This window comes from Micropterus salmoides, unplaced genomic scaffold (assembly GCF_014851395.1).
Source record: "Micropterus salmoides isolate LMB-PRFRI ecotype aquatic unplaced genomic scaffold, ASM1485139v1 Ms_hic_scaffold_3, whole genome shotgun sequence".
NCBI lineage: Eukaryota > Metazoa > Chordata > Actinopteri > Centrarchiformes > Centrarchidae > Micropterus > Micropterus salmoides.
Window position 1 is genome coordinate 1,266,126 of NW_024042261.1, and position 23,097 is coordinate 1,289,222.

At 41.4% G+C, this 23,097-nt stretch overlaps 1 protein-coding gene across 2 annotated transcripts in view; it reads right to left on the reverse strand.

Annotated features, from left to right (window-relative positions):
* Positions 1–23,097, reverse strand: part of lrrk1 (leucine-rich repeat kinase 1) — a 179,891-nt gene that overhangs the window by 30,573 nt on the left and 126,221 nt on the right. For both annotated transcript variants that reach the window (XM_038692603.1, XM_038692602.1), the window contains exon 30: positions 5,858–6,052. In XM_038692603.1, the coding sequence (XP_038548531.1) occupies positions 5,858–6,052 (195 nt within the window). The remainder of the gene's footprint in view (positions 1–5,857; positions 6,053–23,097) is intronic.

Here is a 23,097-nt window from a genome sequence, read left to right on the forward strand (position 1 = left end):
ACTCTCAGGAGCTCAGTGAATTCAAGCGTGGTACCGTGATAGGTTGCCACCTGTGCAATAAATCCATTTGTAAAATTTACTCACTACTAAATATTCCATGGTCAACTGTTAGCGTTATAACAAAATATAACAAAGTGGAAGCGATTGGGAACAACAGAAAACCAGTAACGAAGTGGTACAGAGCAGGGTCAGCGCATGCTGAGAAGTCACCAACTTTCTGCAAAGTCAATAGCTACAGACCTCTAAATGTTGTGTGGCCTTCGGATTAGCTCAAGAACAGTGGATAGAATGCTTCATGGAATGGGTTTCCATGGCTGAGCAGTCGCATCCAAGCCTTACATCACCAAAGGATCAGCTGTGGTTATACTGGCTGAAGTCTGTTCCTGTACTACTCTGACAGACTTAACCACCCTGGACTCACACAGGCGTGTGTGACTCACTACGGCTGCCAGAGCAAATCGCTGCCATTGTATTCAATGCTTGTGCTCACACCATAAGCGCCGCAGGCAGCTGGTCTATTTTTGATGGAAGACACATCAAGCAGCACTGAGCAGATGAGCCAAGCAGGAAGTCAGACACAGAAACGGCAAAGAGAATCCGGTCGATTTTCAAAATAAAATCCCTTGTACAGACTCACTTAACATTTTAACAGTCAATGTGAATCCACTGTTTCCCATCTTGCATTAGTCCAGAGTTTTAACTAAACTTCACTGTCTTGTTTTAACATGATGTATGAAGAGTGCCATCACATTCTGTCTGTGGTCCCACAGATGTTTCTTGCTCGTACAGATACTGAAAAAAACTACTTAAGTAGAGTAGGGCTGACCGCAAATAGTTGAAGATTCGATGCTTCGATGGGCGGAGCCTGCGAAACAAGGATCATGCCATTTTGGCGATATGGTGGTGCTCAACGTCTGATTTTACATAGAACTACCAGTTTTCTCCCAATAAGTTAATATACAGCCTATTACAATATACATTTCAACGTTTAATGCTGTAAATAAACATGTGAAAAGAATAAAACTTTCAATAAATGTTTTTGAAGTGTGTGAATAAATCCAAAATTGTAACCATAACCCTGGGTCGTCAGTGCGCATGTGTAGGCGTAGCGTGTATGTGTGCAGTGGCAGAAGAGGAACACTTGCTGAAGAGACGGAGCTCCAGCTTCACTGGTGTTGTGGCGAGTTGTCCGCAGCTGGCGGCACTTTCGGATAATTTATCACTGTTGATGAACCACACGAGAATATTTAATCGTTTTTCAATAAGTTAAATGAATACAGACTACAGCTTTGCAGCTTCTCAAGATTAAAGCGGAGCTACCGCGTGAACCCCCCCCCCCCCTCCCCCGGCTTGCAATCACTGTGCACAAAAACACACATGATTTGACTATCAGTCGACTAAAGGGAGGACTTGACGACTCTGATTCGACTATGTAAATCCTTAGTCGGGAACAGCCATAAAGTACAGTAACAAACTATTTGTGCTTCACTACTTTCCACCACTGACGCCGCCACTGGACCCTAAAGCAGTGGTTGTACCACTGCATCGTGCCAAGTGTAAAGTCTGTTAATGCAGCATACCAAGACATTTTGGACAAAATTGCTCCCAACTTAGTGGAAATAGTTTGGGGATGGCCCCTTCCTATTCTAACATGACTGCGCACAAGTGTAAAAAGCAAGTTTGGTGTGGAGAACTTGACTGGCCTGGACAGAGTCCTGACCCCAACCCAATAGAACATCTTTGGGTGAATTAGAGCAGAGACTGCGAGCCAGGCCTTCTCATCCAACATCTGTGCCTGACCTCACAAATGCGCTTCTAGAAGAATGGTCAAACATTCCCATGAACACACTCCTAAACCTCGTGGACAGCCTTTGCAGAAGAGTTGAAGCTGTTATAGTTGCAAAGGGTGAGCCAACTGTATATTAAACCCTACAGATTAAGAAATAAATCTCATTAACTTTCATATGCATGTAAAGGCAGGTGTCCCAAAACTTTTGGTAATATAGTGTACCTTTTAGAATTCAACCTTGGTTTCATCAGACCATAACAAATTTCCCACATGCTTTTGGGAGACAATACATTTTTTTGCAAAATTTAGCCAGGCTTGGATGTTTTTCTTTGTAAGCCACCCTACCCCATTCATATGAAGAATACAAGAGATAGTTGTCACATGTAGTATACAGCCAGGAAAGAGAAGTCTGTCTTACTATAGCCCTTCGTCCTGGAATGAACTCCAGTCTAGGTTTAACATTAGAAGAATATTTGACATACTGTCAGACGTATGTACTTGTTTTTAATTAATGGTCAGTAGATCTCTACATTTAGTATTTCGTTTGTTTATATATTTTAAACTCACTGGATTTTTTCTATGTAAATACTTTGTAAACTTTGTGTAAATCTGTATTGTAATCAACTTATGGTTGAAAAATTGTGTTTTATTTGTACTATACAGGACTCCCTTGTAAAAGAGACTGTGTCTCAATGGGACATTTCCTGTTTAAATAAAGGTTTATATATATACTTGCCAGAAATTCCTGCAGCTCCTTAAATGTTGCTGTAGTCCTCTTCGAAGCCTCCCTGACCAGTTTTCTTCTCGTCTTTTCATCAAGTTTGGAGGGACTTCCAGTTCTTAGAAATGTCACAGTTGTGCCATATTTTCTTCACTTGATGATGACTGCCTTCACTGTGTTCCATGTTATATCTAATGCCTTGGAAGTTCTTTTGTACCCTTCTCCTAACTTTCAACAATGAGATCCCTGTGATGCTTTGGAAGCTCTCTGCAGACCATGGCTTTTGCTCTCAGATGCAACAAAGAAAGTGTCAACAAAATGCTTAGAATAGGTGAACTTTATTTGGGATTAATCAGAGTCACTTTAAATGATGGCAGGTGTGTAATGTCTTCTAGTTAACCTGAGTTTGAATGTGATTGGTTAATTCTGAACACAGCCACATCCCCAGTTATAAGAGGGTGTGCACACTTATGCAACCAGGTTATTTCAGTTTGTTTTTCAAGTGAATTGTTCACGTTATAGGTCACTTTAAAGGAGGTAAATTGTTCTGACATGATTTATCTTTGTCACAAAAACCTGGAATGTTTTAATCTTGTGAGATTAAAACGTGACAATATTTCTCGTCAGGGGAAAACTTGTCTCATGAGACTTTCATAACTGACACTTCAAGCCAAAATTCAATATTCTCACAAAGTAAAAAACAAATGTATAACTGATAAGATCGACTCGCTTTGCTGCACCAGCAGCCACACACTCAACAGGAGCACATGGTGGTATCTATTTTTTAATGTGTTCCCTTATATTTAGGTTTCAGTACATTACACATAATAACCAGATAAATAACTGGTCCTTAGGGATGTATGAAGGTATTTTTGTGTCTTTTTAATGCAAGCAAAAGAAAAAATATTTTGAGAGGATATTTATTACACTGCAATCAAAAAGTTTGTAATAAAAAATAAACAGGCCTTTTTTGTGTGCTATTATGTCATATTATTTGATTGCAAGTCAAAAGGTTTTCTTTGCGAGTCAGAACATTTTGCAGGTTAAACCATTTTGCAAGTGAGAGAGTTTTGCAAGTTGAAAAGTTTTGCGAGTCAAAAATGGTCAACATAAGAGATTCTATTGGTGGGTTTGACTGACCAATCATGGGTTTGCATTGGCCGCATGGCCACGCCCACGCCCACAATCCCCTCGCTTCGATGGCTTTGACCAGAACTCAGCTCTACTGGAGATGGCGCTGTGACGTGTACAGGCTAGATGGAGGTAAGTTGACGTTGTGTCGCTCATTTCAATAGAAATGTTTTTAAATGTAGTATGGCATGATTTAATGATTATTTATATTTACTGTTGGCAAGGCCACGGAGTCTATTGCTGTGTCCTTTTTTAGAATGAGATGTATAACAATTAACTAACTGTTAGCCGTCTTATGGCAACTATTTTTGACTTGCAAAACTTTTCAACTTACGAAACTCTCTCACTTGCAAAACGGTTTAACCTGCAAAACTTTGACTCACAAGGAAAACCTTTTGACTTGCAAAACTATTTAACTTGCAGAACTTAACTTGCAAAACTTTCTGACTCACAAGGAAAACTTTTTGACTTGTAATCAAATAATATGACATAATAGCAATAGCAAAAAAGGCCTGTTTATTTTTAATTACAAACTTGATTTTTGATTGCAGTGCGATAAATATGCTCTCAAAACGTACTTTTTTGCTTGCATTAAAAAGACACAAAAATACCTTCATAGGGATGCACTGAAATGAAAATCCTTGTCCGAAGCCGAAACCGAATATAATGAAAAAAATTGCCGAATACCGAACAATTAACTTCACATTTTTGCCTTTTTTTTTACCACTGCAAAAATAAAATTAAAAAATGTGCCTTTAACTCAGTGTTTCCCACAGGATTTGAAGAGTCTATGGTGGGTGGGTCCGAGGCCTGAGAGGTAAAGTCTGGTAAAGTATTACATGTGTCTGTTTACTTTTAATGTACACATGTAATATGTTTTCTACTTGCTGTGAATATAATCCTATTAATCTTATTTTCATCCTGTATAGACACCTTATTTTGAAAACCGGACGTTGTCACGTGTATCCTCGCGCTAAATTCATCAAGTCCGACCCAATTTGATAAATAATGTTGTATGTGGTTCTCGTATCGTGCAACATGAAGACTTCACAGCCTCTTCAGGTAGGACTCATACTGCAACACGTGTCTTTGTAAAGGGACAAACTGACAGGATAAAGTCGCTAACCTGCCTGTCAGCTCGCTCTGGTCCATTTCAGTTACCATAAAAGGCTTAAATACGTGTGCACTCCAAATGTAGGTGTGGCTAGCTTTATTGTCTTCTCAGAAACAATTGACAGAAACAATGAAAGCAGGTCAGATCGTTTGTTGTCTTTTCTAAGTCAGCCACAGATGGTGTGGATGTGCTAGGAGACAATTCAGCACAACAGTGTCTGCAAACAGCGATTATTGCGTCCACAATTGCTGACATGTCAACGTAATTGTTCAGTAAAATTTCTTCTGTCTTTTGACTTATTAGGCTGCCCACCGAAAGTGCTATTTTTACTATTTTCGGCAGATTACTTTTGGTGGCCGAACATTCAGTGCATCCCTACTTGACACATATTCTGATTGTGACCGTTTCTTTGTCAAGTGTACACACAATTGAACCCTCAGCACTGCCCTTTGTGGTAATTAAAAGTGATATAATTAAACGTAACTCGTTAATTGTGTAACCATCTAGCTACATCAGTTGGTAATCCCTGTAGGCTATATTTCCTCATGTTTTCCTAATGTTTTTTTTGGCATTTTTAATTTATTCTTGAATACCTTTTGTGCAGAGAAGAGGACTTTCAGAGATTTTTACAGTAACCTGCTAGCCAATAACATTGGCAAATATTTCTACATCAATTTACATGCAGAACAGGTTTTACTATATGATAGTATGTATTATTTCAATTAAATCCAGGCAAATATATTTTGTTGCCTTTTAGTTAATGGTTTACCATTTACAATGAGAGCTTCCATGGGAGGACGGGGTACATATTTTAGTACTCTGACTTTAAGTGGCCTTCCATGGTACTTTTTATAGCTGGAGGTCAGAAATTTGAGGAGTCCTCATGCCTGCCAGCTTGGTCCCTCACACCATAGTTAGGGGGTGAGCATTGCTGTTGCGACCAAGGTAAATCATCATGTCTTGGGTTTCTTTATATTAATCTCTAGATAGTTCTGACAAAGAGAATGGGCTACGGTTCAGCAAACTAATGATTGCTGTATCAAAGCATAGCAAACAGGAAAACTAGGCCAAAACAATTATTTGAACAAGCAGTTAGGCTCACCTTCTCGGGCTTGGTGTCCCAGCATTCAGTCAGCAGGCTATGGAGGCAGTAGAACTGAACCTCTTCTGGACTGCCTAGCACTGGCCGGATGCCTTTGGAGAGCTTCTTCACTATCTGAAGCTGGTGGTATCCCAGTGATGGCCTCCGCCCAGACAGCAGCTCATACAGGACCATGCCATAGGAGAACATGTCCACCTTTAGGCAGTAATGATGGAAGAAACTAGAATTAACAGCAGAATGGATGAGATGGAGGAAAGCCCATACTGTGCTAGATAATGTTTACTCATTGTGTCATCCCAGGCAACGTGTGTGTGAAATCCAGCAATGCCCAATTCATTCTTAAATTATGGCTAAAAATCTTTTTTAAAGGTCACAATGACCTATGACCTTTGTCTCAGAAGTGTCACCAAGGGCACCGGTTAGCTCACTTGGTAGAGCGCATGCCCATGTACAAGTTCTTACTGCAGTGGGAAATTCTAATCAGTTTCGTCCTTGTGTCCAAGAGGACATGTGTGGCAAATTTGAAGAAATTCCCTCAAGGCGTTCCTGAGATATCATGTTGATGAGACAGACAGATGGATGGACAACCCGAAAACATAATGCCCGTTTTGAAATCTGAAGGAAACTATAATCACATACCTATCAGCAGGGGAATATGAGGGAGGGTGTGAATGACAGTGATTGCTTGATATTTACTGATAATGACAATGGAGACATTGATTGACAGATACTCCACAGCAACACAACTTTGGCTAATCCTGGTCTACTCTTATCTTCTGCAGCATGTATTTTTGAAAACATAGCTTTTTCTATGCGTTTAAGCCTTTCTTCCATATGCAAACTGTGTCTGATGTAACTGAAAATAAACCTTTTTGAAAACTCCTGCCAGGTTAAAGAGTTGCTCACAATGCTCATTCTAACATTATTATTTTGCAAACTTTATATTTGAGTTTGATATTGAGGAATAACTCCACTTTGCTGTCAGTCCACACATTTAATTCCCAGTTCCCAGATGTGCCATTGCCAGCAGTCTACCAGAAATAGTTTTTTCCAGGCTTCTGATTGGCCAACATGGCTGTAAGGTTATATCGCAACCTGTTGGTTTGGCATGCTGTTTTTCATGTGGACGGAGATTTGCTTTAAAAACAAAGGAGGAAAAATGTGTGGACTAGGACTCAGAGTGCCATGGATTTTTTCATCTTGTTTGCAATTGTCAAGACCGTTGACTTCTTTGTTCAGTATGGGCGATTAAAAAAATACCAACACTTTTTGTTTCTAAAGCAGTCCTCCTGACCTCAACTTGACTAGTCTAGGATCTTCTCACTCTACATTTTTTCTGCAGTTTTTATCCTTTGCTAGAAAGACAAAGACACTCCTCTCATCCTTCATCAATTGAAATGCTACACAAAACCTTGATAAGACAGCTAGAGGCCGGTAGCATATTTTAGTTATTATACACAGTCCAATGACAAATTAAAAGAAAAAGCTGAACAGTATAGTGGAGTGGATAAACAGAATCAATGCAGAACACTAGGGCTCACTGAGTATTAAAATGGCCTTCATAGGACTGCCCACTTGCCCAGAGTTAAGGCCAACTACTGGGATGAACCATTCAAACCTGAGAAATTCTTTTAAGGCCCCATCCACACTACTACATTTTCGTTGTAAAACGCAGAACTTTTGCTACATTTGCACCTCCCGTCCAGACTAAAACAGTGAATCCTAATTTTTTTTTATTAAATATTTTGTATCCAACGAAGGTTAAAATCAAGGGCAACTGGACATAGTTGAAGATACTGGAAGACGTTTCATCCCTCATCCAAAGGACTTCTTCAGTTCTGACTGACTGGCAGGGAAACTCAGCTATTTAACCTCAGTGGGGTCGTTGGCCCGGGTCATCGATACCGCTGGTTCGTTAGTGTTCCTGGTTGTTGGACCAATACCTACTCTTCGATTCACACAACCCACTGGAGCACAAGCTAGGGGTCATGAGAACACTGCACCACAGAGCGGAAAACATACCAACAAGCGCCCAAGCCAGAGAGAAGGAACAGAACCACCTGAAGGGGGCACTTACAGCCTGTGGATACCCTAAATGGACCTTTGTGAAAACAGCCACAAGATCCAAGAAGAACAAAACTACAGGGGAGGAGGAAAAGAAGGTCAAACGCAACAACATTGTGATTCCATACGTGTCTGGAGTATCAGAGAAACTCAAGAGGATTTTCAACAAACATAACATCCCTGTGTTTTTTAAACCCAAGAACACACTAAGACAGATGCTGGTCCACCCCAAAGACCGCACACCCAAACACAAGAAAAGCAATCTAGTGTATGCGGTCCAATGCAGTGAGGAATGCACAGACCTGTATATTGGGGAGACTAAACAACCACTACACAAACGCATGGCTCAACACAGAAGGGCCAACTCCTCAGGTCAAGACTCTGCAGTCTACTTACATCTGAAGGACAGAGGACACTCGTTTGAGGACCACCAGGTGCACATTTTAGACAGAGAAGATGGATGGTTTGAAAGAGGTGTCAAGGAAGCCATCTGCACCAGGGTTGAGAAGCCGTCATTGAACAGGGGAGGGGGTCTACGCCACCACTTATCCCCCACTTACAATGCTGTCCTTTCATCACTTCCCAGGAAAGTCAACAAACGTAACCTATTGGCCTCAGGTGAAGATACCAACGATGGTTGTTCAGACTTGGCCACAGGTAGTCTCAACGACTGTAACGACTGTCGTCACAGCAACCAGGAACACTAACGAACCAGCGGTATCGATGACCCGGGCCAACGACCCCACTGAGGTTAAATAGCTGAGTTTCCCTGCCAGTCAGTCAGAACTGAAGAAGTCCTTTGGATGAGGGACGAAACGTCTTCCAGTATCTTCAACCAAGTCCAGTTGCCCTTGATTTTAACCTTCGTTGGATAACTATGACCTGGATGACTGAGAACCTTCATAGATAAATATTTTGTAAAGTGCAGATAACAATTATACAATGTACTGTGCATGTCGCCATATTTACTTTGTGACAACTCCCAGTCTCTTTTCCACAGACAAAAATGCTTTATACTCCCATGTTACCTGAGCCATGGTTCTTCGAGGTTTCTGCCTCTTAAAAGGAAGTTTTTCCTTGCCTCTGTCGCCTAGTGCTGCTCTTGGTAGGAATTGTTGGGCTTCTGTAAATAGCATCACAGAGTACGGTCTAGACCTGCTCTTTTATGAAAAGTGCTCAGAGTTAACTGTTGTTGTGATTTGGCGCTATATAAATAAAATGGAATTCTTTCGACAAATTTTTTGCAAAAGTGGAGTGGACAATCTGCTTCCTGTTTACACCGGCACGCGCATGCCCAGTGTACATAAACAGCCACTTGATGTGAGCTTTCAGTCATTTTAATATAGATGGATATCGGTTCTGATAAGCAGCTAAAACACTGGTGTGGTTTTTGTATTAAAAATCAGTCTTTAAACAAAAACGTAGTAGTGTGAATGTAGCCTAAGTCCTTAATCAAATAGTAAATCGGGTGTCGTGATGGAACAGTGGATAAGACGCATGCCTTTGGTGTGAGAGATTCGGGTTCAACTACCCACTGTGATACCCGCCAATGTGTCTCTGAGCAAGACACGTAACCCCTAGTTGCCCCAGAGGTGAGCAACGTGAAAGGAACAACATTTTACCACAGGTAACGTTAGGGATAGATGCCTCACTGCAAAGTCTGTTCCCGTCATTTTACCACAGGTAACGTTAGGGATAGATGCCTCACTGCAAAGTCTGTTCCCGTCATTTTACCACAGGTAACGTTAGGGATAGATGCCTCACTGCAAAGTCTGTTCCCGTCATTTTACCACAGGTAACGTTAGGGATAGATGCCTCACTGCAAAGTCTGTTCCCGTCATTTTACCACAGGTAACGTTAGGGATAGATGCCTCACTGAAAAGTCTGTTCCCGTCATTTTACCACAGGTAACGTTAGGGATAGATGCCTCACTGCAAAGTCTGTTCCCGTCATTTTACCACAGGTAACGTTAGGGATAGATGCCTCACTGCAAAGTCTGTTCCCGTCATTTTACCACAGGTAACGTTAGGGATAGATGCCTCACTGCAAAGTCTGTTCCCGTCATTTTACCACAGGTAACGTTAGGGATAGATGCCTCACTGCAAAGTCTGTTCCCGTCATTTTACCACAGGTAACGTTAGGGATAGATGCCTCACTGCAAAGTCTGTTCCCGTCATTTTACCACAGGTAACGTTAGGGATAGATGCCTCACTGCAAAGTCTGTTCCCGTCATTTTACCACAGGTAACGTTAGGGATAGATGCCTCACTGCAAAGTCTGTTCCCGTCATTTTACCACAGGTAACGTTAGGGATAGATGCCTCACTGCAAAGTCTGTTCCCGTCATTTTACCACAGGTAACGTTAGGGATAGATGCCTCACTGCAAAGTCTGTTCCCGTCATTTTACCACAGGTAACGTTAGGGATAGATGCCTCACTGCAAAGTCTGTTCCCGTCATTTTACCACAGGTAACGTTAGGGATAGATGCCTCACTGCAAAGTCTGTTCCCGTCATTTTACCACAGGTAACGTTAGGGATAGATGCCTCACTGCAAAGTCTGTTCCCGTCATTTTACCACAGGTAACGTTAGGGATAGATGCCTCACTGCAAAGTCTGTTCCCATCATTTTACCACAGGTAACGTTAGGGATAGATGCCTCACTGCAAAGTCTGTTCCCATCATTTTACCACAGGTAACGTTAGGGATAGATGCCTCACTGCAAAGTCTGTTCCCATCATTTTAATCATATGTAGGCTAACATTACAGTTTTTAGATAACTACCCTCACAGCAAAGCCTCTGCCCATAATTTTATCACCTATGGTTAGCTGTAAGCAGTGGCTGATACTACTCTTTCAAATACAGGCAGCTGCCATAAATTGAGACATTATTATATTAGTATTATTAATACTATAATGTCCAAAAATTGTGGGCTTAAGTTACCCAGATCCCCGAAACCCAGTTTATACCTACACTGACAGTTTTCAGAGAGTGCAGACAGCTGTACTACGCAGGCACGACAAGACATCAGTATCATGCAGTAATGCAGTTAGTAGTTACTGTAGCTTACCTATGAACATATAGGTCTGGCATTGATACTAGGTAGGGAATTAGTGTTTGTATGATACTATGTTATTTTGTTACAGTGCTCCTACTATAAGAACGTTAGTCTGGAGCCCTGACTTGTATTAGGTTGAGGGTGAACAGTCCCTTTTGTGTGGATTTCTTTTAGGTAAGCCATCACATCTACATGACAGCACTCATCCTGACTGAGCCCCCTCATTGAAACTGGCAGGAGAGTAAGGTCAGACAGGAGGCTGTGGCTCCGGAGGTAGAGTGGTTCAAACCCCTGGCTGCCCCAGGCTGCATGTTGAAGTGTCCAAGATACTGAACCTTGAATTGCCCCTGGCAGCCGTTCTGCCAGTGTATGAATGTGTGTGAATGTTAGTTTCTGTTTGAGCACTTAGGCTCAGTGAGTGAATGGTGAATGCAGATGTAGTGTAAAAAAAGTGCTTTGAGTGGTCGAAAAGACTAGAAAGGCGTTCTACTTTTTACAGGAAAGGCTGAGAAAGCAACAGACTTCAAACCAAGGAAAGCATGTGTAATGGCCTGGTACAACAGGGTGCAGCAGTGAAGAACACAGATAGCATCAAGTGTGGCACAGGAGCAAGACGGGAGGCTGTAATATACAAGAGCGTGTAGGCTTATAACGTTATATATTTCATATTTGACATTAAGATTTTAGAAGATATTATGATCTCCTCCATTACAGTCTAACAATACGTTATTCCTGTAAGTTAAATAGATTGCAGATGTTAGCCGGCCAGCTTAGTTAGCTACATCTCTCATTCAGATACTGATATAGACCTTCGTATTAACAAAACAGTTAGAGTTGTGTCTTGTTTTTAATGCACTTCTCTCACACACACTGTTCCATATAATTGTGGTTGCCATGATATATTAATGTCATGTAAGTCCTAATGTAAAAATATGTTTATGGTTATATTATTTCCACAGATGCGGTTGAGAACTGTGAGGATGAGCACATCCCTATGCCTACGCACTGTGATGCAGAAACAAAATGGGAGGATCCATCCATCTCTGACACCACAGCTATACTTCAAAATCACCGCTCAACCTGAAGACCTACATCTGATATGGAAACACAATGTGTTGAGCTGGCTGCGTTGTACATATGACTCTAGTGAAGAACAACCACCTTTGTCAATTATTCTTTAGAAACTTTACAATGTGACCACACGTCACCTGTCAGTAAACAGCTTTAAGAAACCTTTACAATGTGACCACACGTCACCTGTCAGTAAACAGCTTTAAGAAACCTTTACAATGTGACCACACGTCACCTGTCAGTAAATAGCTTTTAGAAACGGAGCCTGAAGCAGCTGTCTGACATTTCCTCATTCATACTGTCGATATCAAAGCACATATCTGAACACATTTCTGTCTTTAGAAACATTGAAATCGGTTAGATAGACGATTAGTTTTTTTACCCTAGTTTAAAAGTGAGTTTTTCATTAGGCTATTAGCTGCTGATAGTCAGAACGCGTTTTGGCACCATTTCATTAAATATGAAATAAGCAATATTTTATTAATGTAAAATATATGTCTAAAAATTTGCAGTCAGTTTGAACCTAGACACTGTTACGTCCCAAGGTCTAGGGGTGTCCTGGATGTAACATAAATGTGTGGCCTCCCACTCTTCCCATTCCCAAACAAGGCCAGCACACAACAAATACAATTTAGCAGTTTTTATTATACATCGGAGATGAGCAGTGCCCAAAACAACAACCAAAACACTAAGAAAACCTAAATCTTTCCTAAACCCAAAACCAAAAGGTAAAGAAAAGACAAAGCTCTAAAACTAGGCTTCTAAGTCCAAAAACAGGAGAAAACGGTGCAAACAAAAAAAAAGGGCTTCTCACTCCTACTCACTGCTAGTAGCTGACACAATATAGCTACGACAAAGGAAATTGCTTCATAGCAACAAAAATGGCAAAGCCAACAAAACCAGGTTGTCATAAGACAATCAGAAGGACCACGATAAACTACTTACAATCTAAGTTGAATATAGTCACAACCGTTCACTATGTACAATACACACAGACATAACACACAGTCCTCAGGCAGGTTGGGAATGGCAGAGAGAGAGGGAGAGTTCCTGTCAGTAGGGCTTAAGATGGCAGCTGTCATCCAGGTGCCCAATCAGGAGGCTCCAATCAGCTCAACCAGACCAATCCAGTGTGTCCACCTGTTCTCCAGTACCTGCATACACTCACACACACACTCTAATGGAGGAGAACAGCTGACAGTGCCAGGAGAGAGAAACAAACAACAAAATATGACCCCAGGGTCATAACAACACATTTTCCACTGCAAACTAAAAATTAATGGGCTAACCTACTGGGTCGGACTGTGACTTTATAATCACAGGTCCATGAGTAGCCTAAACTGTGTCTGATCTGTTTGATTAATATTTTCATCTTCAGTTATTGCCACCGGCATTTTGTTCTGTCAAGTTACAGCTGAATAAATATTGTAGTGGATTTCCTATATGTTTGGGTTGCCAGCTGGAGCCTTGTCCGACAAAATTAAATGGACAATCCTCTACACGGATACATGACTCAGCTCTCAAAATCTGGTCATTAAATCATGAAACCAGTTAACGTAATAAACCAAACACTGCATTGAATATACCAAACAACAAGGCCTGGAATGACCAAGGTTTCGAACCCACGACCCTCTTGCTGTGAGGCAACAGCGCTAAGCACTGCACTGTTGTGCCGCCCCTCAGTGGGAATGTCCAAAACCAAAATACTGCTCAGTTTAAATCTGAGCAAACCCTCTTCCCAACAAGTCAAACAAAAGAGGTGTCAATTCCATTTTCCTAGAGTGAATACTCTTCCCCGAAACAAACAAAATAGGATCTCTGCCAGACAAAGACAAAACGAAACTCTCTGATGCTGTCAGAGTTACTTCCTGACCCGAGTGCCCACCGGATTTAAGTGCCTGGGAGAGGTTTCCGTTGTCGAGGTGTCTTGTCACTCTTTTTAAAAGGTAAAATGGGTGGAAAACTCCGGTGAATGTCAGATTGTTAGTGGTGAGTAATGGAGGTGTAACTGGGGTGTGTGACTGGTGCGTGAAGTGAATGTTTTTAGTCAATGGAAAATAATTATAATGGCGGATTGCCACAATATGCCTGCCCATTTAAAATGAATGTAATGGGCTATAGGAGAATTCTAGTACTTTATCATTCATTAGGGAAATGCACGCTGACAAAACATGAAAGAGCTACGCTGTATAAAATGTAATATTGTCAATGTATCGACTCCTTCCTCCACTCCTGCGTTTTACCATAAATAGCCTATTATGGTCCGCGTTGGCGCGTATTCATATTTATAGCTCCACCTGATTAAAATGGAGGCTCTGCCTTTATTTACCCGTTGCCATGGTGAAACGTAATATCCAAACTCCATTGATGATGGCTTTTTTTTCCTCCATCTCCACGCTTCCATCAGGTTCAACATACTTAGAGGTGACAGCTGTTCTGGAACCGAAAACTCAGAGTTACACATCTCAGGCTCAATCAACTTAAAGCTCAAAGTAAAGCTCAGAGTAGGACTAGACAATTTCACCTAAAACTAAAATCAGATTAATTGAACATTTCAGCTCAATTACGATTATTGAATGATTATTTTGTTTATGAATGTTGTTTTTTTGCCCTCATATTTCACTGACAAGGTTTGTAATGTAAATATACTCAACTATGGAAGCCCTAAACGGCCATCGATTCAGATATTTTTTTCACTCCGTTTTCCCGTGATGGTAATTTCCCATATGGTAATAATCAGACAGTCCAGATCAATTTCAGCTGCAGTGTAGGACTTCCTCATGCTGTGCTGCTGTTCCACTGTGAGACACCATTGCGTCCCTGAGCAAGACACTTATCCCCTAGTTGCTCCAGAGGTGTGCGACCTCTGACATATATAGCAATTGTAAGTCGCTTTGGATAAAAGCATCAGCTAAATGAATAAATGTAAATGTAGCAGTAAACAACTAACATTAGGCTATAAACTACCTACACTGTGGCCGCTGGCTCTCTTAAGCTTGTGGTAGGCTAATCACTGTTGTGCATCCAAGAAAGTAAAAAAAGACTTTTAATTCAGGATCCTAATGTTGAAATATACGGCAAAGATGAGTTTCACAAAGTTGGCATATAAAGATGTATTTCAAGTTGATAGAATTGGCAGGGAAACGTGTTTAGGGGGACCAGAATCTGTGTTAGCCTGCAACTACATGCCCTACCAGGAGAGAGCGGGACTCGCTACATGACAAAGCATATATCAGGTATCTCAGGTATCTAAAAAAACATTTAAAAACCCCCACCGACTTCAAGATGAGGGAACCGTAAGTGCAAAATGCTAACTCACTTCAGGGTTTAAGGACTCATTCCTGGAGCACTCTAACGCGGTCACTCGCAAGAAACAGAGGACGCCTGTCCCAAGTATGGTCTAGTTTGGTTCCAGTAAATATGATAGACTTAAAGCTTAAAGCTCTGTAGTAGATACTCCAAGTGCAAAATTATAGTTATTTCCTGATGGTGGTGTCGGTGGAGCTAGAGGAAGGGTCAGGGATTCATTCATACATTTACCACTAGGGATGGGGATTGTTAATTTTAAATTTTTTTATTTAGCCTTTATTTAACCAGGAAGTCCCTTGAGATTGAAATCTCTTTTCCGAGGGAGACCTGGCCAAGACGGCACACCAGTTACAATTTAAATAGAAATATAGCATAGTCAAAAAAAAAAAAACAAGCATCACATATAAAGGAAAGGAACAGGTCACATGTGGCAGTTACATGGCATTTTAACATGGCCTTAAATTCATTTAATGGGACTAGATAATTTACATGTAGCAAGTTTTGCAAGTTATTCCAAGACCATGGAGCGAAGTAAGAGAAAGCTTTTTTCCCAGCTCAGTAAAAACCCTTGGAACCTGGTAAGAGAGCCACCTGGTGGAACGGAGATGAAAACTGCTGGAATTCTGCTTGAGGAGATTACATAAATATGCCGGCAGTTTACCCAACATGACCTTGTAAAGAAAAATATGCAAATTATGTTGTCTACGTAGACTTAGTGACGGCCAGCCTACCAGTTCACACAGTGTACAATGATGAGTACAGAAATCAGAGTTAGTTAAAAAGCGCAAAGCACTATGGTACACAGAGTCTAAAAGGTGGAAAGTACTAGAGGCAGCATGCATGTAGACAACATCACCATAGTCCAAAACACTTAAAAAGATAGCCTGCACAAGTTTTTTTTCTGGCTATCATGTTAAAACAAGCCTTATTTCTAAAGTAAAACCCCAGCCTTAGTTCCAGCTTTTTTTACAAGCTTTTCAACATGAACTTTGAAAGAAAGTTTGTTTTTATTGATATTGATACCATTTTTGAGACTGCTTTTCTATTATTTGGTGGAAAGATGACATGACAATGAATTCTTATTGAATTAGTATTGCTTTTATTGCAAAAACAGTGAGTCCTTAACTTTGTTTGCTGATTTCAACATAATGATGAGACATGTCCAACATATCTTTTAAAACAAAGAAAATAAATAACATATAAATAAAAGTAATAAAATGCTTTACAAAAAACAATAATAAAAAAGAGAGTTCAGCTAGCAGTGGCAGGGTGTCTCTCTTTCCCCACCACCAGAGTACAGGGTCTTCTGCCATAGGGATCGAAGACGGGCCTCTGTATAGCTGGATCTCTTTACAGACTCTCTGAATGCTGGTTAAGTTATTCGGCTGGATGGTCCATAGCTGCTGCTCCTCCTCGGCAAACAGCTCCTCCAAAGCGGTCTTTGGTTGTAGTGGAATTGACCCTCTTTCAGGTCTGGGACCTCTTTTGCATCTGTAGCATTGGCTCCTATAGCTGCCTCCTGCAAATGATCCCAGATGGAGTCCCTGTCACTCTTGGGTTTAAACCTTGGGTCCATTGCAGTCACCTCTTCGGGAACGCCTGGATGTTGTCCTGCTGGTAACGTCCAGAGAGGTCAGTCCAAACCTTCTGTTTAATAGCAGTCACAAACAGAGAGTCTCCTTCCTGAACTGCAAAGTGGTCCTTCAGTTTCTCGAGTATAGGAAGAATCTGACCACAGGTGGGGCTTTTCTTGCTCGATACACACAGTGTACAGGTGTCTGCTCTGGTGAAGTCTTCATCTGTGATCCTATCCTGTTTGTCCATCTCCATCAGCTTTCTCAGCCGTGGATCCAAAGCTGCAGAATGGAGAGCCGGATACTGTTTGAGGAATCTGTCAACCATCAGGAAGAGAGAGTTCCACCTGGTTTTGACGTCCAGTAGCATGGTGTGCTGTGGAAGTTTGAGGAGGAGCTGCTTCTCTTTCAGTACAGTCTTGGCCATTGTAGATCGCTTCATCCACACAATGACCACTCTTAGTTTTGCTGTCCAACGGGTCACTTTTTGTGCTACCACGTTGAGTGTGTGGGCAAAGCATCCAAGTTTGAGGATGTCCAGCCTCTTCGCTGCAACGTCCGTGTTGGGCACATTGTCCACAGTCATCACACAATGCCAAACTCTTCCAACACCTCCCCAATCTCTACTGCCACTGTTTCCCCCGTCTGCGCCTGGTAGACAGCTTTGGTCCTGAGAACCTTTTGGTGAAGTTTGCCTTGCCTGCTGTAATGTTCAGTCACTGTTATGTAGTGGTCCTGCGATAAACTAGTCCACCTATTGCTCGTAATGGCCACGTTTGCCAGCTCTGTTATAACATTCTGCCTCTCCACCTCATACCGTGCAGGGATAAGTGAGTTGGACAAAACAGTCCTGCAGGGAGGGGTGTAACGTGGATTAAGGGCCTTGGTCATGTCCCTAAACCATGGTGATTCAACTGTTGCAAAGGTTTGCAACCCCTTCACTATAAACTTCGTGACAGCCCTGTGACACTCCTCCACTTTATCAGATGACATCCTCCCAGCAGCCAGGGTGAAGGGAGTTTGATGTATGGGGGGTGGAGCTGTAGACTTGTCAGCCGACAGCTGACCACCATCTAAATAAATGAAGTTGGCAAATATAAAACATATTATATATTATTAGCAGCACCCCACATACAACCCATGCCATATTAAACAAGATTACTGAACTGAATTTATAACAATAGCTTGTAGATGTAAAACAGAACAAGGGGAACATGTTGCTCTACAGGGAGCACACATTGACACTGGCATCCTGGCTTTGGCTAAATCTACATCTGTCCACTGCAAAGACACCATCCACAATCTGGAGGAGTAAATGAGTGTATTAGTATTACTACATTACATAATAAGTATAATGTTCATTTAATAGTATACTTTCTGCAGAATGTTAATATATTATTTATAATGTTGCTATATTCATTATAATTTCAATTAGTATATTATCGCTCACTACCAGCAAGATATTTAAATTTCATTTTCATTTTTTAATGATTAGCTGCGGGGTGGGGGTTACAGTAGGTTGAAAGCTAGTCTTCATTTCAATCATATATCCGGTTTGCACTATATTTTCAGTGTTGGGCAGTAGCGTTGCTACAAGTAGCGCCGTTGCTAGTTTAACTACATTTCTCAGTAGCTTGGTGGTTGCGTTGGTATTTTCTGAATCAAATAGCTTTTCAGTAATGAAGCTCTTTTATTGACCGAGTAGCACGGTAGCTTCCGCACACGCTACATTTCCACAAGCATTTCTGAAGTATCAGTAAGTGAAGCCACCCTCACACATGGGACCTGTATGTGCAGCTGGCAGAAGCTCTGCAGACTTTGCTGCAGGGGAGTAAAGACACTCGCGATTGAGTTTATTTTCTATTGTGATAGTTACTGTAACACCTCTTGTCAGAAGGATCAGGGTCCAGCCTGGACACCTCTTCCTCTAGTGAAGGGGAAACTTTGATGTGTAGTGGCAGAAAGCTGTTTCCATGAGATGAAATCTCTCTCTCTCTCTCTCTTTCTCGCCCATTGCCATGAATGTTTAGGTTGTTCAGGTTGCAATGTTGCCAGAGCACAAATTCACATATAAACAATAAAAAATATATAATTAATTAATAATGTGATAATTAAGTAACCTTATACAAACAACAATGGTTCGGCGTTTGTTGCATGAGGAAATACATTTAGCTGTAATGATATGGCGGTAAGTAGTTTCTGTGTGTTTGATTTTGCTCTCTCTCGCACACACACACTGTTTGGAGCAGGTTTTTAGTCTTTCTTCTATGCTACTGTAGAATGAAGTTAGTTCAATATAAACTAGGCCTATACTGTGTGAGTGTGTGTGTGTATAAAAATGACCTAACTGTAAAATATAACAAACAAAATTATAAGTAGCTTTGATGTAACTAAGCTACTTTTGCCACATTGCTGTAGCTTAGCTTACTACAGTTCACTGGGGGGTAGCTTCTGTGTAGTGATGTAGAATAGCTAGTAGCATAGCTCACTACATTTTCCAAGTAGCTTGCCCAACACTGTATATTTTAGGGGCACACATGAGAGTGAAATGGTTGCACTGTAGGGCCCTAAATTGGATTATTTTTAATGACCGGAACTTGCTACAAAGTTGGATTGCGCTCATCATACATACCTTGGTGGAGGAGGAGGATTGTCCTGCAACGGTAGAGGGAGTAGGCGGAGATCCGACTCGCAGACAGTCAAAGATATTTTTTCCTCTATCTGATGCGCAACGTTGAGGTGCTTCATCATTGACGTCGTGTTCCCCCCCTTAAAAGAAACTTTCTTTAAACAGAAATGGCATTTTGCTCTTTGTCTTTAGTAAAATGTAGCTAAACCTTGGACCACTTTCCACGTTCTGCCATCCTAGCATGCAATAAAGCAAACAAGGGCGCTTCTTCGTATAGTTTAACGCTGTTTGGCAGTGATTTGATTTCGATGACGTGACTCTTCTTGCCTCACCACGTCACATTACATTATAGGACCTGCTAGTCTCGATAGCAGTATTGATATGCTCACACCTTATTGATTTTTGGGTTTTGAGAAATTTTGGACCGGGTCCTTTTAGAACTGGGTCTCGATCCCCATCCCTATTTACCAAAATATTTATCAATACTCAGTAACAATTTCATATATCTTATTTTGTACATCTAGCTGTGTAAATGTATTTGTATAGCACCTTTGTAGTCTTTCCAACCACTCTAAGCGCTTTTACACTACATTACATTCACCCCATTCACTCAGAGGCTACGTTTCCAACTGCCCACCAGAATGGAAACTAACTTATTCATACACATTCACACACTGATGGAACAGCCATCTTGAGCAATTTGGGGTTTAGTGTCTTAGTGACAGTTTGACATGAAGACTGGGGGAGTCGGGGATCGAACTACCTACCTTCTGATAAGTGGATGACCGCTCTACCACCTGAGCCACAGCCGCCCTAATATACACTCACCAGCCACTTTATTAAATACACAGAAGTACAACAATCTCCAGGGTTTACAGAGAATGGTCCAATAAAGAGAAAATATCCAGTGAGTGGCAGTTGTGTGGATGAAAATGCCTTGTTGATGTCAGAGGTCAGAGGAGAATGGACAGACTTTCCAGAGGTTCCAGATGACAGAAAGGCAACAGTAACTCAAATAACAACTTGTTACAGCCAAGGTATACACCATCTCTGAACACACAACACGTCAAACCTTGAAGCAGATGGGCTACAGCAGGAGAAGACCACACTGGGTGCCACTCCTGTCAGCTAAGAACTGAGGCTACAATTTGCACAGGCTCACCACTGGACAATAGAAGATTGGAAAAACGTTGCCTGGTCTGATGAGTCTCAATTTCGGCTGCAGATGGTATGGTCACAATATGGCGTAAACATGAAAGCATGGATCAACCCTGCCTTGTATCAACCGTTCAGCCTGGTGGTTGTGGTGTAATGGTGTGGGGGATTTTCTTGGTACACTTTGGGCCCCTTATTACCAGTTGAGCATTGTTTAAACGCAACAGCCTAACTGAGTATTGTTGCTGACCATGTCCATCCCTTTATTTCCACAGTGTACCATCTTCTGAGGGCTACTTCCAGCAGGATAATGCACCATGTCACAAAGCGCAAATCATCTCAAACTGGTTTCTTGAACATGACTTTCACTGCACCCCAGTGGCCTCCACAATTCTCAATCCAATAAAGGACCTTTGGGATGTCGGGAACAGGAGATTGGCATCATAGATGTGCAGCCGACAAATCTGCAGCAACTGTGTGATGCTATCATGTCAGTAGAGACCAAAGTCTCTGTACCTTACTGTACAGTAGGGGTGGGAGAATTAATAGATTCTTAGATGCATCGCAATGCTGACGTGGAAGATTATGAATCGATTAACAAATGTCTAAAAATTGATTATTAAAAGTTCATTATAACATAATGTTGACGGAACGCAAAAGGCGGAACTCGCGGAAGTGCCGCGACCAGACCGTCTGCGGAGCCCTGTATTTGACACACCTACAAAATGAATAACCACCCTACTAAAATGTCACACAATCATTAATATCAATGCACAAGTAATGATTTTAACTCGCAGACTGTGAGCATAGTGACACTTGACGCTCGGCAGCTCTCTTTGTATCCTGTGTGTGAGGCTGAGCGAGTGAGTGAGAGAGAGCGGCAGAACGTGACGGTGAAAGTTAGCGGAAATATTAAAATATTAAGCTAGCAGTAAGTTTCTGTCTGGTAGTAAACGTGCAGACGTAGGTCATAGTGTGTCCGTTAATAAAAGTCTGTAGTTTCCCCAACGGCTGGAAAAGTGAAGGCTGTTAGTGCTAGCTAACATCTCCCCTGGACAAGAGCCTGCTCTGTCCCACAGACTCCGGAGTTAGGGGTCACAGCCCCCACCCTCTGGACCTCATCCCCACAGAAATGCTCCCTGTCTGGACACTTTCACAAATCTACTAAAAACCCAGCTCTTTACCAAGGCATTCAATCCTGAACAACTTTTTGTTGTTCTGTAACTATGTGTAAAGCGTCCTTGGGTCCCGTGAAATGTGCTAAAATATTTATTTATTTATGTAACGTTTAAGCTAAATTAAGTAAGTAATATTAATTATCAGCTGTATGTCATTACTAACTAACCTACTAGTCAAGGGTTGAGAACATCAGGTACAAGCTTAGACTAAACTGGTGTACAGCTCTGTCCTGTACACATACTGTAGGCTATATCCTTATAATTAACTTTATATGTCTGCTTTCAGAGGAGCCTGATGTTGGACCATAGAGCTGAGGTTAATAAAGTAAATTAGGGATGCAAACTAGTCCTTTTAAGCTAATTAGGAGATGTTTCTTTTGGATTTTAATGTGCAAATTAAATGCTTAGTAATTATCCAGGGATCCTGTACAGAAAAAGTGATGCATCAAGATGCATCGATAATTGTTTTATAATCGAATCGCAGCCCTCTGAATCGTAATCGAATCGTGAGGTGCCCAGAGATTCCCACCCCTACTGTACAGTACACGATATTACCTACTTGCACTAATATACAGTGTGTGTCTGTGTATGTGGCACTTCTTTGTACATATAAAAGTGAGTATATGGTCTAAGTATTTAGCTCAGTCTAATTCTCTGACTTTCATTTCAGTTGATTACTTGGTTTTATTATACCTTGTTTGCATGGCAATGTGGCAACACTGCAGCTGACCCCTCCCACCCTGGACACAAACTGTTTCAGACGCTCCCCTCCGGCAGGAGGCTGCGGTCCATTAGGACCAAAACCTCTCGCCACAAGAACAGTTTCGTGGCTTCCTCAACAATGACCGGGTCCCCACTGTCACTGACTCTCATGCCCCCCTTCCCAAACTCACACGCACTCATACACTCTCCTGACCCCACACTTTACAACAACGCTCATCTGTGCTTTATGCTCATGTTGCCAAATTTTGCACAGCATTTGTCAGCATTGTATTATTGTATTTTTTATATTTTTTGTATACTTGTACATTTTTTTGATCTCCTTACTTTTTATATATTTATATTACTTTTTATGTTTTATAATTACTGTAAGAACCAATTCATACCAAGGCAAATTCCTCGTATGTGAAAATGTACCTGGCAATAAACCCCATTCTGATTCTGATTCTGATTGTTGAGTGTCCTTTGTTTTTATGATTTGAGTG